This window comes from Polyodon spathula, chromosome 24 (assembly GCF_017654505.1).
Source record: "Polyodon spathula isolate WHYD16114869_AA chromosome 24, ASM1765450v1, whole genome shotgun sequence".
NCBI lineage: Eukaryota > Metazoa > Chordata > Actinopteri > Acipenseriformes > Polyodontidae > Polyodon > Polyodon spathula.
Window position 1 is genome coordinate 15,645,392 of NC_054557.1, and position 13,751 is coordinate 15,659,142.

Below are 13,751 nucleotides of genomic sequence, written 5' to 3' on the forward strand. Positions count from 1 at the left end.
TCCCACTTTGGGATGCTTTTTACCAATCAACTTTTCAGCAGGCTTTTGAGCAGATGGCAGTATTTTCAGTTGCTGATGGCATGGTAATTATGAAGCCTACAGTCTTGTTCCTGTATGGCTACAGATTGCTTCCAGGTGTTATTGCAGTTGAAGGTTTTGTTCTTTTTTAAATGGAGCTCGTCTTGACTTCATCTTATTTTTCCCTCCTGGAATGTGTTTGGTGTTAACCACGGTGCTGCTGCATTACACTTCAAAAAGCAAAAAAGTTCTGCCTAGTTATAAAGGACACGTAGCACTTGCCTATCCTTGCTGAGGCATAGAGGAGCACGGTTTCCAACAGGATACTTAACATCACTAATGAAATCCTCTGTAGTTGACTGCCTGAGACCTTTCAATTTCTGCAGCAGATACAGTACATGTGCCCTTTGAGACACATTAACTGAACGAATCACACATTATTAAACCGGCAATGAATGAGCAGCCAAGGCTATCTGCTGGGTTTCCTTTTGAAGTGAGGACTCTCTCCTCTCTGTCACGTCACAGCTCAGAAGATGGCTGCAAACAGATGAGTTGAAAGCATGGAGAGCTAAATCTCACTGGCAATTATAGGCACTTTGGTTTTAAGAGTAATCCACTGAACCACCAACCCCCAGCCATGAAACATTTCAGAGTGCAGCCCTGTATTCTTATATATCTGAGGCACTAACGTAAACGATGAATTAGCATGTAGCAGGGAGGTGGGGGGTGAGGTTGCAATGTAGCCCAGGGAGCCTGCTCCAGGCAGAAAAATATCATTCAGCATAGACTGGGAAGAGGGATTACTTGTGACAGGGTAATGAAGCATGGTTTAGTCAGATATATGGAACACTGGCATTAAAAAAAAGAGAGAAAGAAATAATGCCTCCCACCTACAGCATTTCCAACTAATCTGGGCGTGTTATCAGTTATTAAGACAATTAGAACAGGAATTGGATTAGTAAACGTTTCTACAGTTTGTATTTTCTATTCAATCTGTGGTACAACATCATCTTAAATCTGCAAGAAATGAGAAGTTCTGTGTCAGAAAGAAACTGGAGGTTGTCTGACAGCACCAGAACAAGAGACTGTAGTTTCTGTGCATTCTGCAATTCGCAATATATTGTACAAAGCAGCAAAAAAAAAAATTTTAAAAAGGGGAAATTGCTTGCGGAAGGTAAAATGAACCCGAAGTTCTGTTCCTTTTGCTTACTGTTTGTTCCATGTTAATGTAGCCTCCAGTTTATTTATAACACAGCCTTAAATCATTTAACAAGCCTTGTCTGTGCGTGGAGAATTTTAAACGTGATCCCGCAGATTACTACAGGACTGGAGTGTGAGTTATGATGACTCAGTAAAGTACACTCTTGTCAAAGACTCAGTTCCTAGGAATAATTTGTTAGTTTAAAAGACTCATCGTCTGTTTCAGTGTATCGTAGGTTCCTGAGCAAAACCTTCTTCGAAGCACCCTTCTGGGAAATCAAAGCATTACAAAAAACAACTTAACCTATTTAGAAGATTTCTGAGACCTTGAGAGAACAAGCATTTTTAGTTCAAGAAACACACTTTGTTTTGTGACTTTTAGCACCAGACAAACAAACATAAAACGATGGAGTCAGAACTGACTAAGAACCGGCAGACCTGAATTGTGGTACCTACAGTAAAAGTCAATGAACCCAATTGAAATCCTGGTCATGACTGCAATGTTAACTCCCACAGGTGCCATGTATTACCACATGCTTCTGATTAACAGTGAAACCTAGTGCTGTTAAATGACATAAAGATACTGTACTATGACTGTAATGCAAGCGTGTGAAAGGAATTAATTGTGTTTGAGACATTGTTTCTCCTCTCACATGCTGGCTATTGATTCACAGAAGATAATTTTGTGCTGATTCATCCACACGTGTACACGAAAGTTTGAAATAGGTAAAGTGATATTCCATCAGTGCCCTGTTGTGTAATTTAAATGTAATGAATGAATCCTTGTTGTGAGGGATGATTTCAGTATTCTTTTTAGTAATTTAACAATGCTGTTATATCCTGCATTCAGACAAGGATCTTTGTTCATAAGGAAATGAGCGATACACTTTGCTAACTTTACCTGCACGTACAGATCTTGTGTAAACTTTCACTTTCTTCATTCATGCTGCATCGCAGCAGGATTAATTGTCCCTGTAAATGAGTCTATCAGACAGTGGCATCTGTCTGTCACAATGGGAGTTCAGCTAAACTTGCTTCTTACAAAACTGCCTATTGATGCTTAGAGTCCTGCCTCTAGGCAACGTGTTGGTGTCTAGGACCTTTGCCAGTGCATGCCAGATTGCTTACTGAACAGATAGATATTAGAAATAGGGCATGCTTGAGACATAGTGATCCCCCAGGGTTGCAGATATTAAAAAGAGTTTCAGTGAGCAGATCCAATGAGTGCATGAAGATGCCACAGACCTTTTGAGTGAAATTCACTCCACCCAATAATGTGAACTGCGACCTCAGAGAAGAACGGTCAGAATTCCAAGAGCAAGAAGCAAGAATACAAACATAATCAAGATGTACTGGTTACTGGTGGCTACAGAGATCGCTTTAGAATGAAATAAATCCTCACTAATCCCTGTGGTGCCTCCATCATGTTTTGGCTGTTTCCAGCCTGCGCTGGTGTGAAATTGGTAACTACCGTAAATGTGATTAGGAAGATTTTCAGTAATCCATGAATTCTAGCTGCCTTCTAGGTCATGCTTTTTATTGTCTGTGTATGAACTCAAAGGATTATACAGCTCATCTAAGCCTGTAGTCAAGCAATATCCAGATAACAAGAAATATTAGAATCACACCAGTACTCCCAGGTCAAGTTTTTCCTGAAGCCACATACGTCTGGATAATCAATTTACACACCCTTCCATTGAACTATTGTTTATTACTGTCTCAAGATCAGTTCTACTTTCATATTTGCTTTTGCCTAAGATGACACATACTGTATATCATCTTTATTAGTAATATATTACATTCTGCGTGTTTTGTATCGTTTAGCCAGGGCAGTGCAGTCCTGCAAGGAGACTGATAGTACTGCCTTAGCAGCTTAGAAAACAACCAACAAGAGCAGCTGTTAAAATGAACAGATCCTTGCAGTCACAGACATTTATCTGCTGGATCACGCAATGCACCTGTTTGGTTTCTCAGTAAAATGTACAGCACAGGAGACCTTGGCGGGCAAGGTCACAGTGGTCATAAGGAATGTCTTTCATCCTGGAGAATAACTGTCCCCAGGGTCAGAGCATGCATGAAAGAAATGGAGAAATTGAGATATAAAGATGCATGTGGAAGTCAAGACTAGGTAATCAAGAGTGGCATTTTGGTGTTGACTCCTTAAATACAAAGGACGGACCAACGACTGTATTTAAAATCTCAGAATTCAGATATGACTGTAATAGAAATCTCTTATGAGTTCTGTAGGGCTGCATCTGATCGATGTCTTTGTCAGAGTCAATTGAATTAATATAGATCTGAGTCTGAGAGACGTCCCGTTCCATTTAGATCTTTAAAGTTCTCTGCCAGATGTACAATTTAGGTCTGATATCAGCTATAGCGATTTGCCTTATCATTGCTGATGCTTTTCAAGGTGGAAGCACCTCTTGAGAATTACTCTTTTAAGAATTTATAAAGTTACCAGACATCCTTAAATTCTCTTTAAATTACCAGTGCATTTATACCAACTGACAACATGCAAAATCCCAATTGAACCAGTGCTGTGTGTGCAGCCTGTATTCATTTGTGTGCTGTACTTTGTGTGTGGTAAAGAGTGTGTGCATTAACAAACTCCAGAATTACTTTAAATGAGTTACCCCTGACTGTGATTATTCCAGTGATGCTGACCTCTATATAATATTTATTCTAAGCAATTTCACTAACACAGAGTTTAACAACTTTGAATGTGGGAACAGATGGTAAATCTGTGTCTAAATTATATATTGTTTTCTTCTTTTCTTTCGTCATAAGGAGATGCACTGTACGTATCTGAAATGTGTATGTTATTTAAATAAAGCAATACAACTGCAAATGATTTTGAGAGATTTGTGTTGGTCTTTTGCCAGTTTTGGTTTATGCAGGTAAGCATGCTTGCTGGTAAATGCTTTCTGTAATTCATTGCATGAGACAAAAGGACACAGCAGCTCATTGTAATTACTTAAATTGCCGCTAGTGTTTTGCTCACATGGTTCCAATTACAACCACCATATTTGGAAAATGCAATACAATTGTACACTAGGAAAAGATACTGGTGGCATTGCCCTGTGTATGTGAAAGTCTCTAGGTTTATCAGTTAAGGTTAACAGGTTAAGGGTTACAGGTTGACGGTCCGTTTTAATGACCTTATTTTATTTGTCCAATTAGCCTGTTTGAAGCGCAGACTGCATTGGGTATTGCTCAGTGACTCACTCGGTTATCTCTAACTGCAGTGCCTGATGATTTTATTTGTGATGCAGAATGTGGTTCTGCGGAGAACCTGCTGCAGGAGTTCCAGGCGGTTCCATCGGGTCTGGGTCTGCAGTAGACTGGAACCAGATTCGCTCCTGAAATGGTTTAAACTTCAGCTTCATGTGGGTTTGTCTGCATAGCACGGACTTGTACTCTCAGGACACTGCAATAAGCTCCACTATCACAGGGATTTAACTTGCTTCTTTTATTGAGGAACCCAGAGGAGTGAGCTCATCCTGGCTTTGTTTTTGCAAATGAAAACAGTAGCTTGGGAGTGGAATTCTTTTTGGTCGAGTGTGTGGGCTATGTCTCTTTCTGTCTTTGTTAATACTGGGCTCAGTTATTCGCTCTCAATGGGAGGACTGGCATATGAATAAAAGCCGTGCTGAAGCCTGACAAAAGGCTACTGTGCTAATAATCTTGGCCTCTGCGTCAACCTTATGTTTGCGTCACATAAGCTTCCGGAGACCCAGGTTCACTTTTTCCTGGTTAGTTCATGATTTCAAACCCTTCTCTTATCTAGCGGATATTGATCTTTCAGTCTGAAGTGTAGTTATACTGATTATTCTTATTAATTATACATGTATGTTGATGTGTAGTACATGTGCTCCGTCTTGCAATGTCAAGATCAAATAATAAAAAGTGACTGTAGATTAAAAACAACTATAGTAAATGTATGAATGAATGATTGAGCTGTTGCTGTATTAGTCTCTGGAGGCTGATATTACCTGCTCTTTGTTTTTGTTTTGTGTAGGATGTGCTCTTGTAAAATGCACTGATCCAGCACGGTCTAGCTGCTGCTCTTGCCTATACTGCAGTTTATATTAACCTATGGGTGTCTCATCTTTTTTCAGATTTCCAGAAGAAGCCCCGAAACCTGCATCGATCTGGTCAGGCTTGTGAGAACTGGTTTTCCAGGGAGATGAATGCTGATTTGCAAAACACCAACTCCAAGCCAAGCCATTGCTTTCACAGGAACGTCCCAAGATTCCCGGAGTTCTGAAAGCATCTCCCTGGGATTACACAACTGCAGTTATTCAGTTGCAGGGGAAAGCTTCTATGAATGCGACTCAACCTTAAGAGATTTTTAATATAAGTTGCTGCCAGGCTTCTGTAACCATGAGGACAATCGCTGTGGATTATCTTTTGCTATTAGCTGGAGCAATGTGTGCGGCTGGCTCTATTCAAGCAGCTTCCACAAATGAGGATGATGTCACTCCACGGATCAGCTTTCAGTACAGTAAGTAAAGTTGCATTCATAACCCCTGGCACGCTGCTAAACTACGCAGAGAGATGCATGCTTACAATTCTGTGTGCCCCAAAACAGGCTGGGGGGAGAATGATAAGTACCCCGGTGTTCTGTTTCAGTGTCATACAATGAAAAAGGCTGGGCAGATTACAATCCTTACATTATTAAAGTCTTTACAAACTCTGAAATACTTTGGATTCCTATAGTATCTTCTTGCTAGCCTGTTCTTTTGTATGTAATACATACATAGGATTGTGTCGTTGTTTTGGTGAGTGGCTTTTAAAGTTACTGCCTCTTAAACCTAAGCCGATCCTAGAAAAGATAATAAGACATGAACTAATAAAAGGAATAAAGATGTTGTTTAAATAATATTGATGAGCTGTTTAAAACAATAGTTAACCCATAACATTCATTCACCATCTGACTTATTCAACATCATTTATGTTTGTTGCCGATTCAATTAGGGTTGGCTGAGTTTTAAAATAAAGAGATGTCTCTACAAGACAGTCAGTGTATTTGGTCCTAGGCATTTACCTGCTCTTTCCTGAGGAGTGTTATCACCAGAAAGGAAGGAACAACGCCATTTATTTTTGTTCTTTTGGAAACAGCACAGCCGTAATAAACTTTTGTATGTGTGTGTGTGTGTGTGTGTGTGTGTGTGTGTGTGTGTGTGAGTGAGTGTTATCTGACAAACTTTGTAACAGAGACTGAGTTTCCAGTGTTTTTGATCTATAAATAAAAGCAGCTTAAGGTAGCCTGGTGTATTTTAGGTGCTGCTAACTCTTCTCCCCCCAGTGGGCTTCGGAGGGCTTGATGTTTCCTCACTCACTCCAGCAGCCTCTGGGTGTTGATACATAGTACATTGATAGCAGGGGCATGCCAGCCAGCCTAGGTCCAACTTTGTATTTGTTTCTTTGCGCAAGCCACAGCATGTCCTCACAGCCCTACAACAGACAAGGGTTTAGGATCACGCAAGGGGGTGGAGTTTTAACTGCCAGCTGTTTCGTTAACTAAGAGGGGTGTAATTCACGGTTACCTTTTAAGGAAATCAAAAAAAGATTTCAAATCGTCCAGACTGTGTAACATTTAGAATGTAGCAGGCACTGTCTCGGCCAGCACATGTTAGGTCCTCTGGGCGGCTGGTAAATTCTGTTATCTTCACGGTTGGTATGTGATCTATTCTATTAAACACTTGGAGTTGGAATACCCGATTTCAGCTCCAGCTGTCTTCCAGATGCTTTTAATTTCTGGGAAATTTGCAGGTAATTAAAGAAGAAGGAAGTAGCTCTATAAAAACCTTAACAGAAGCTGTAGGTTTACTGGCACCTTTATTTATAAATAGTGGGAATTTCCAAAGCCCTGACAGCTCTTTGTGTGATGTGCAGCTCAGCCACGCAAACAAGTTCAACAGTTTTTGGAATTAGTGCAGCACTTAGAGCCAGGCAAGTTGCGAAGATTGGCACTTGCTCTGGTGAATAGCACAGTCTGTCAAATCGAAAATGTCCAGCTCCATTCTGGCTTAGCGTGTATCTATTTGTAATCTCACTGCATTTTTGTTTCATTGTATTTATTATCACAGCTTACCTTCATGGTTTTAGCAGCACCTAATGAAGAGTCACTTGTATTTGTCTTCGCCTGCAGTTTGATTGGTAGGTTTTAACATGTTAAGAGCAATTCTTCGTTATGATTCTATTGTCTTCAGTGCATTTGAAAACAATAGTGAACAGTTGATTAAAATATTAGCTGTGACTGTTTCTCAAGTGTGACCTGTACAGTCTGTAATTGTTAATGTGCTAATAATGGTTTCATTGGACACTTTCTTTTTACAGGGAGTAACAAATTTGGGAATCTGTAAGTTCAGATTACAAAAAAGGCCTTGTATTCGCCCATCTAAATAAAAATAAATAAATTCAATTTGAGTCACAGGCTAACATACAGTACTCTGCTTTGTCTAACTAATTAACTTTCTGTGTATCAACTTCGCTGTGGCTGATGCAATTTCATGACGTGTATAAATCACAACGCCACACATGCAAACATACAGAGACACCCACACACAGAGACTGGGTATGCTGCCAGTAGATGTAAGTAAGACAGATGCACAGCTTGAGTTCCAACCCCTCTCCTGGGTGATTATGTGTGTATTAAGCCCTGATAGAATCCAAGTTGGCCTCTGATGCTCAGGTAGCATGCCTGCTTGTGCTTGTTCCTCTGGGAGATGATTTTTATCTTATCTCTGCCAACGCACACAATGACTTCACAGCATCATCTCGATAGAGCACTTAAGAAAACACACAAGTCATGCAATAAATGGTGAGAGAAGAAAAAGTAGTCCCTGAACTTCACTGTCTTAGATATTCAATTTGCACAGAAGAAGCTTTGCACAGCATAAGTTACATTGTAAAATTTCCAACAAAGACTGAATTGTTTCTTTGAAAACAGTAAAACCACCTGACACTTCACTAAGCTGAATGAGCTCTCGGGCCAGGGTTTGAAGGTTATTTATTGTGTGTTGGAACAGCCCTGAGTTCACAGCAAGAGGGCTCCTGAGGCCAGATCATCAACAGAGAGAGAGTTATTTTAGTAATTTCTTCAATGCTGAACGTGAACTACGGTCTTGAAAGCTTTGAATGCAGAAGCATTGGATTTGACAGAAACATACTGCTTTAGTTAACAAATTCAACAACCACACTTAATCTTTAGCCAAGGGTTGGAAGCTTAGAAGTTTTTTTACATCTGGTGCGCACTAGTTTACTAATTGAGCAACTCTCTCCTTCTGTACAATATTTCAGGTAACCGTACCCCTGTCACTGAAGCTCCCGAGAGTTCCCCCAGATTTAAATGGATTTGATAATGCTGTCACACCCAGCTTGGCGTGATGGTCAGTCGCACGTGGATATGTGAGGCTGGGAGGTGGATAGCATCAGACACAAATCAAGCGTCTGTCAAACGTGTGTGCTGCAACAGAGAATCATGTAAAAAATAAGTAACTAAATGGTATGCTTCAAGAAACTTTATTCTCCCCAAGTTTACTGTCAATTATAGCGTACGGTTTGTGCTATTTTCCATATTCTAAGCTAGACACTCTACAGAGGACTCAAACCTGATAATTTCTAATGAAGCAGGACAAGCCAAACGCTTTTTTTGTAAACTACTGTGCAGCATATTCCACATAGGATTGTCTACAGCCTATACCAGGGGAAGGCAACCTTGGTCCTGCCAGTCCAGGCATTTGTTTAAAATGTATGCTTTATTTAAAATAAAAGTAATTATTTAATTACACCTATTAGCCCAATTATATCTGCAGTGGAATATCCCAGATGCCTGTGCCTTATGTATGTCGAATGTATTTTTAAAAAAGGTGTTTTCCCTTGACTTGATCTTCTAGCTTCCTAGAAGTGTGCTATGGTTAATTGTCAGCAGTCTTGAACAGGTGCAAGGAAGCCTGCGCTAATGAAGACGCTAATCTCACATGAATAATTAATGCGGCTGTGAAACGCTTGCAGTGTGACGATTACACCGGCTCTTATAATACTCACATCGGTGCAAATCTGTGGAGATTTTACACGGCACACAAAACCTGTGGAGTCTGTCTTAGCTTGAGGTTCTGCGTTTAGAAGGATCATTGTCTCTATTGATCATTCAGGCTCTGATTTGTATTCTAAATTGGAAGCTGTGAAAAAGGAATCTTAGTAATACATTTGGACACATGCTGCTGTTAATGCCATATAACACGTTAAAGCATTTGTCTAACTTTGTCGGACAATGTTTCAGGTTAGGGTGTCATAAATCACCACAGCTGCATTTTGACCAGGCACAACTCAGCTTGAAAGATCCAGTGTAGTCTGGCTGAGCACATACATGACTATAGATACACTTCAGAACACAAGTACATTCGGTGCACAGTGCTGTAGCTGTGTGTTTGTTTATTATATTAAACAGAGAGAATGGCCCGTGTCATTGGTGGCCAGGCCTATCCTTACATTAAGGTCACAAGGACTGAATCAGACAGCTGTGCTGGAGATGTAAGACATATGACTTAGCTTGCCTATTATGCAAGTTGTGGCTTGACTACGCCACTGTTGGGGACTTTCAGACGTGACACAGATCTGAGGTTCTGCTACTCTCCAAGAGCCACATTTACAAATAATTTACCACCATGCTAAATTTGCACCATTTTACGACTTTTATAAGTTGTAAATCTAGCAGTCCAAAAAACTAGAAGCCTGCAGGAGCCCTTAAATGACCTTCCTGAGTTGTATATTAGATGCTTTGTAAACATCATTGCCATGTTTTGTGGGCACATTTAGGTCTGTCTAGACTTTTAATTAGTGTAGTCAAAGAACTTAACCCCTCCTGCAAAGGAACTGTACTGTATAGCTAAACCTGTGTAAGGAATATGGTAATCTCTTAAGCATCAAGGTGGGCATTGTAGTTTAATACATTGCATGGAGACTCGTGCTCTTAAACTTGTACACATGTTATAATAAATCTCCATATTAACTCCAGATGGGTTTACCAGACTCTTTGCTAGAATAATCCTGGGCAGTCCTGTCAGGAACACATTGGTGCATCAAAGACAAATACATTTAGGTGGGTATTCAGCAGTTAAAATGTGGCTTTGAATTACAACTCTGATTTTCAGTAGCTTACAAATTGGAGTTAAAAACCGACATGAAGAACTTGGAACCAGAGATGCTTTCTTTATTTTCTGTCTCTACTGATGTTTCCTCTTCACGTTTTACAATACAAACAAATCCTTGATGGTTTAATTAATCTTTCATTAACTTAGTCTCCAACTTAGTTCTTCTAATGTCTTAATGCCCTCGGACACCTAATTTCTTATTTGTTATGCTGCTAGTTGCCGACTATCTTACACATCTGAAAGGATGTATTCCCAGGCTTGTGTTCCGGTCAGTTGTCATACAGCAGGCTGGGTTTTGATGGCAGTGTCTTGCGGGGTGCTGCATGCCTGCAGGAGGCTAATAGCATCTATCTTATTCAATTCTTTCCGGGAGTGCTGAGCTATGTGCGCACTCTGTAGCATTGGCTAGCAGTTCTGGATCTGCTTTCTTTCTGTTTACCATTCCAGTTTCTTCTGCAGTGTTTTCAATGGCAGGGTGTTGGCCTCTCTGGCTTGGACAGTGGTTGGTGTCCCAGTCTGAGGTGACTATCTGTGGATATGGGACTGGTATCAATCCCAACTCCAACTATTGGTCAAAATAAGGAACTTAACAAAGAAGTGCTGATTCAGAATGTGGTCTAGGTATCGATCACCGTGGGAATCGTCATTAGGACTTGCCTAATATTGAGAAATAAGTCCATCACCCTTTCATACCTCCATTATATTTGATGGGAGGTAGTGGAAAGATGTGCTGTAGCATGTTACACTTCATACTGTGAGGCATGTCCTGCTTTGTTGCAGGTCATTTATCAGTAGGTGGGTGAAATATCTGGGTTTGTGCCACCTGGTGCACATATAAGTTGAATAGATTGCCAGATCTGATTCCAGAAATTTGTACAAAAACAAGCCCTTGGCTCTAGTGGTTAAAGATGAGGGTTAGGAGCCAAGATGAAGGAAGGAAGGAAAGATATTGTTTATATAGCCTCTTTCACATAGTGAAGTCTGAAATCTCTGTATAATCAATGAGAATCGACTGACAGACAGGAGCACACAACACACACTAGCTTCCATCTGTGTCCCAGAACATTATTGGAGTGTAGAATGGGTGAGATTTATTCAGGACACAGAGTTTAACACTATGATCACACAAAAGTGTCCTACAGTATTTTTGCAGCTTTCTACCCCCATGCTTTCCCCATGGCTATACTATACATTTACCAAAGCTTACCCTGGTTTGCCATGCATATTAATATGTGTTACCATACCTTGCTATTCTCTACAGTGCTAATGTATGCTTTACTGTGCATTGTTATACTTCGCTTTTACGACGGGATTATAATTGCATCTGTAATCCATCCACTGTATCCCATATCCAAGAAGAATCTGTGGAACAGCCCCTGCTATAATGAGACACGCTCCTTGTTATAGATGCTAGGCGTTGGACTGTTCATTATTTGAGGTGATGATGGGCTGTAACAAGCAGAAAATTATTTTGCCTGGATTGTATACTGAGCATGATTCTATTGCTTTTACCACATGTTGTACTTGCAAACCTGTAAAAGTCTGTTGCACATTACCCACTATGTTTACATCCTGGAGACTGACAGACTCTCCAAGACTGAGGAATTGAAACCTTACATTCTCTCCTCAAAGCGCCATGTTCACCTGAAATAATCCCATAATTATAACTCTCAGACGAGTTTGGAAGGGTTGCAATTTATTTTTCTTCTCCTTAGCATCTCCAATATTTAAACTTCTGGGCTCTTTATTTTATTCCATTAACTCCAGATGGAAGAATGTTCTTAAATACAGGGTGCCGTGTTCCACCAGAGTTTGGAACCACGATTAATTCATCTTTGCAAGATGCATCTTGCCCTGCAGCTGCAATCTACTCAATCCGTGCCGTCTGTCAATTGCCAATGCTACAAAGCATCAGATTCTACGTTTTTGTTTTTTTTTCTTGACATTCTGAATAGCTTAAACATCATCACAAGCTTATTATTTTATTCAGATCAGTTAACATGTTAACATGTTTTCTAACAGGGCGGTATCACATTTTAAATAATTTGCATAATATATCATCATTAGCATAATTACAAGCACTTTATTGTCCAGATTAGTAATGTTTTAACCTTATAAGCTCTTTCTGTTCTGGTAAACACCATTATTTTACCCACATATGAAGCCTTTCAGGGCAACCAAATAGACAATTTTTCCAAATACACCATTGTTTCTTTGTTCAGTCAGTGTTTTGGTTGATGTGGGGTACTGCTGTTTAGAGGTATAAGCACAGGCTAAACATTAAAGGATTATTCTTTACAGTGTGGCTACTATAATCACTTTATTTTTTACCTGGTTTAATAAAGAACATGTTGTTGAACATACTTTCCTGCATGTAAAAAAAATCAAACCCTAAAAGAATGAAAAGTGTTTCTTACTGTACTCTTTGGGTTGAATGGAAGATGTTTCGCTCTGGGAGAACCACAGCGGAATATGAAACATCTCAGGGCAGGGTTCAAAGGGTGAACAACGTATCAAGGGAGAGAAGCTTTGTTATGAAATTCAGCAAAGGCTGTGTACAGCTCGTAGCTAAATAGGGTTATAATAATAGTACTACTACAAACAATGCAATAATGCATACTCCTGCTAATGCATTAGCAGCCAGATACCTTAAGTGCAATAGGAGCTTGAAAAGCAAGTAAATAGATTCATACTCATTTTGAAACCTTTGAACATCATTCCTGAATTCCCTGAAGGCAATTTGAACATCATTTTTGACTGGGTTGAAACGACTTAAACAGAAATGCCTGTCCCTGCCTACCCCCGGCACAGTAAACACAAGAAGATGACAGTAAGTGGCTCATCAGTGTGGTGTATCTGACCTACAATAAACAAGCAGCTTGCAGGCAGGATCTTCCCTCCCTGCGTGTTCAATGGATTCCACTTTCAAGGGCTTTCAAAGATATTTGTTACTGCCCTCCCAGCTGAACGTCTACCAGGGCATCGCACAAAGAAATCTGCCTTTTTGAGCTCACTCACCTCTTGTGGTCTCTTAAACAGCATGACCCTTGTAAATGTTAACCAGGTTAAGTTTCCATTGCACTGCCTATACGGTGGTACTGTTACACACACAGCCGTGCCTTGCCTGGCTTTTACCATGCTCCCCTCTGTTTTACCGTGCTTGTCTGCACTGCTGTAGTATGCTTTCACTATGAGTTCTCTGCTGCTGACCACATGTTAAGACCACGTTTCTATTTCAGACAAGCCATATACATTATTCACTTTTTGATTGAGTGACATGGAAGACAGGCAGCTTACATGGCGAAGTTTGACTATTGGGATTGTTCACTTCTATAACGAGCCTGGCTCCTGATATTGGCTTGGTTTAGGGTC

At 40.2% G+C, this 13,751-nt stretch overlaps 1 protein-coding gene across 1 annotated transcript in view; it reads left to right on the plus strand.

Moving 5' to 3' along the window:
- The window catches only part of sema4ba (sema domain, immunoglobulin domain (Ig), transmembrane domain (TM) and short cytoplasmic domain, (semaphorin) 4Ba), a 34,850-nt gene that overhangs the window by 8,928 nt on the left and 12,171 nt on the right, over positions 1 to 13,751 (plus strand). Inside the window, exon 2 of the mRNA XM_041226861.1 lies at positions 5,340 to 5,725. Within this exon, the coding sequence (XP_041082795.1) occupies positions 5,605 to 5,725 (121 nt within the window). The 5' untranslated portion in view covers positions 5,340 to 5,604. The remainder of the gene's footprint in view (positions 1 to 5,339; positions 5,726 to 13,751) is intronic.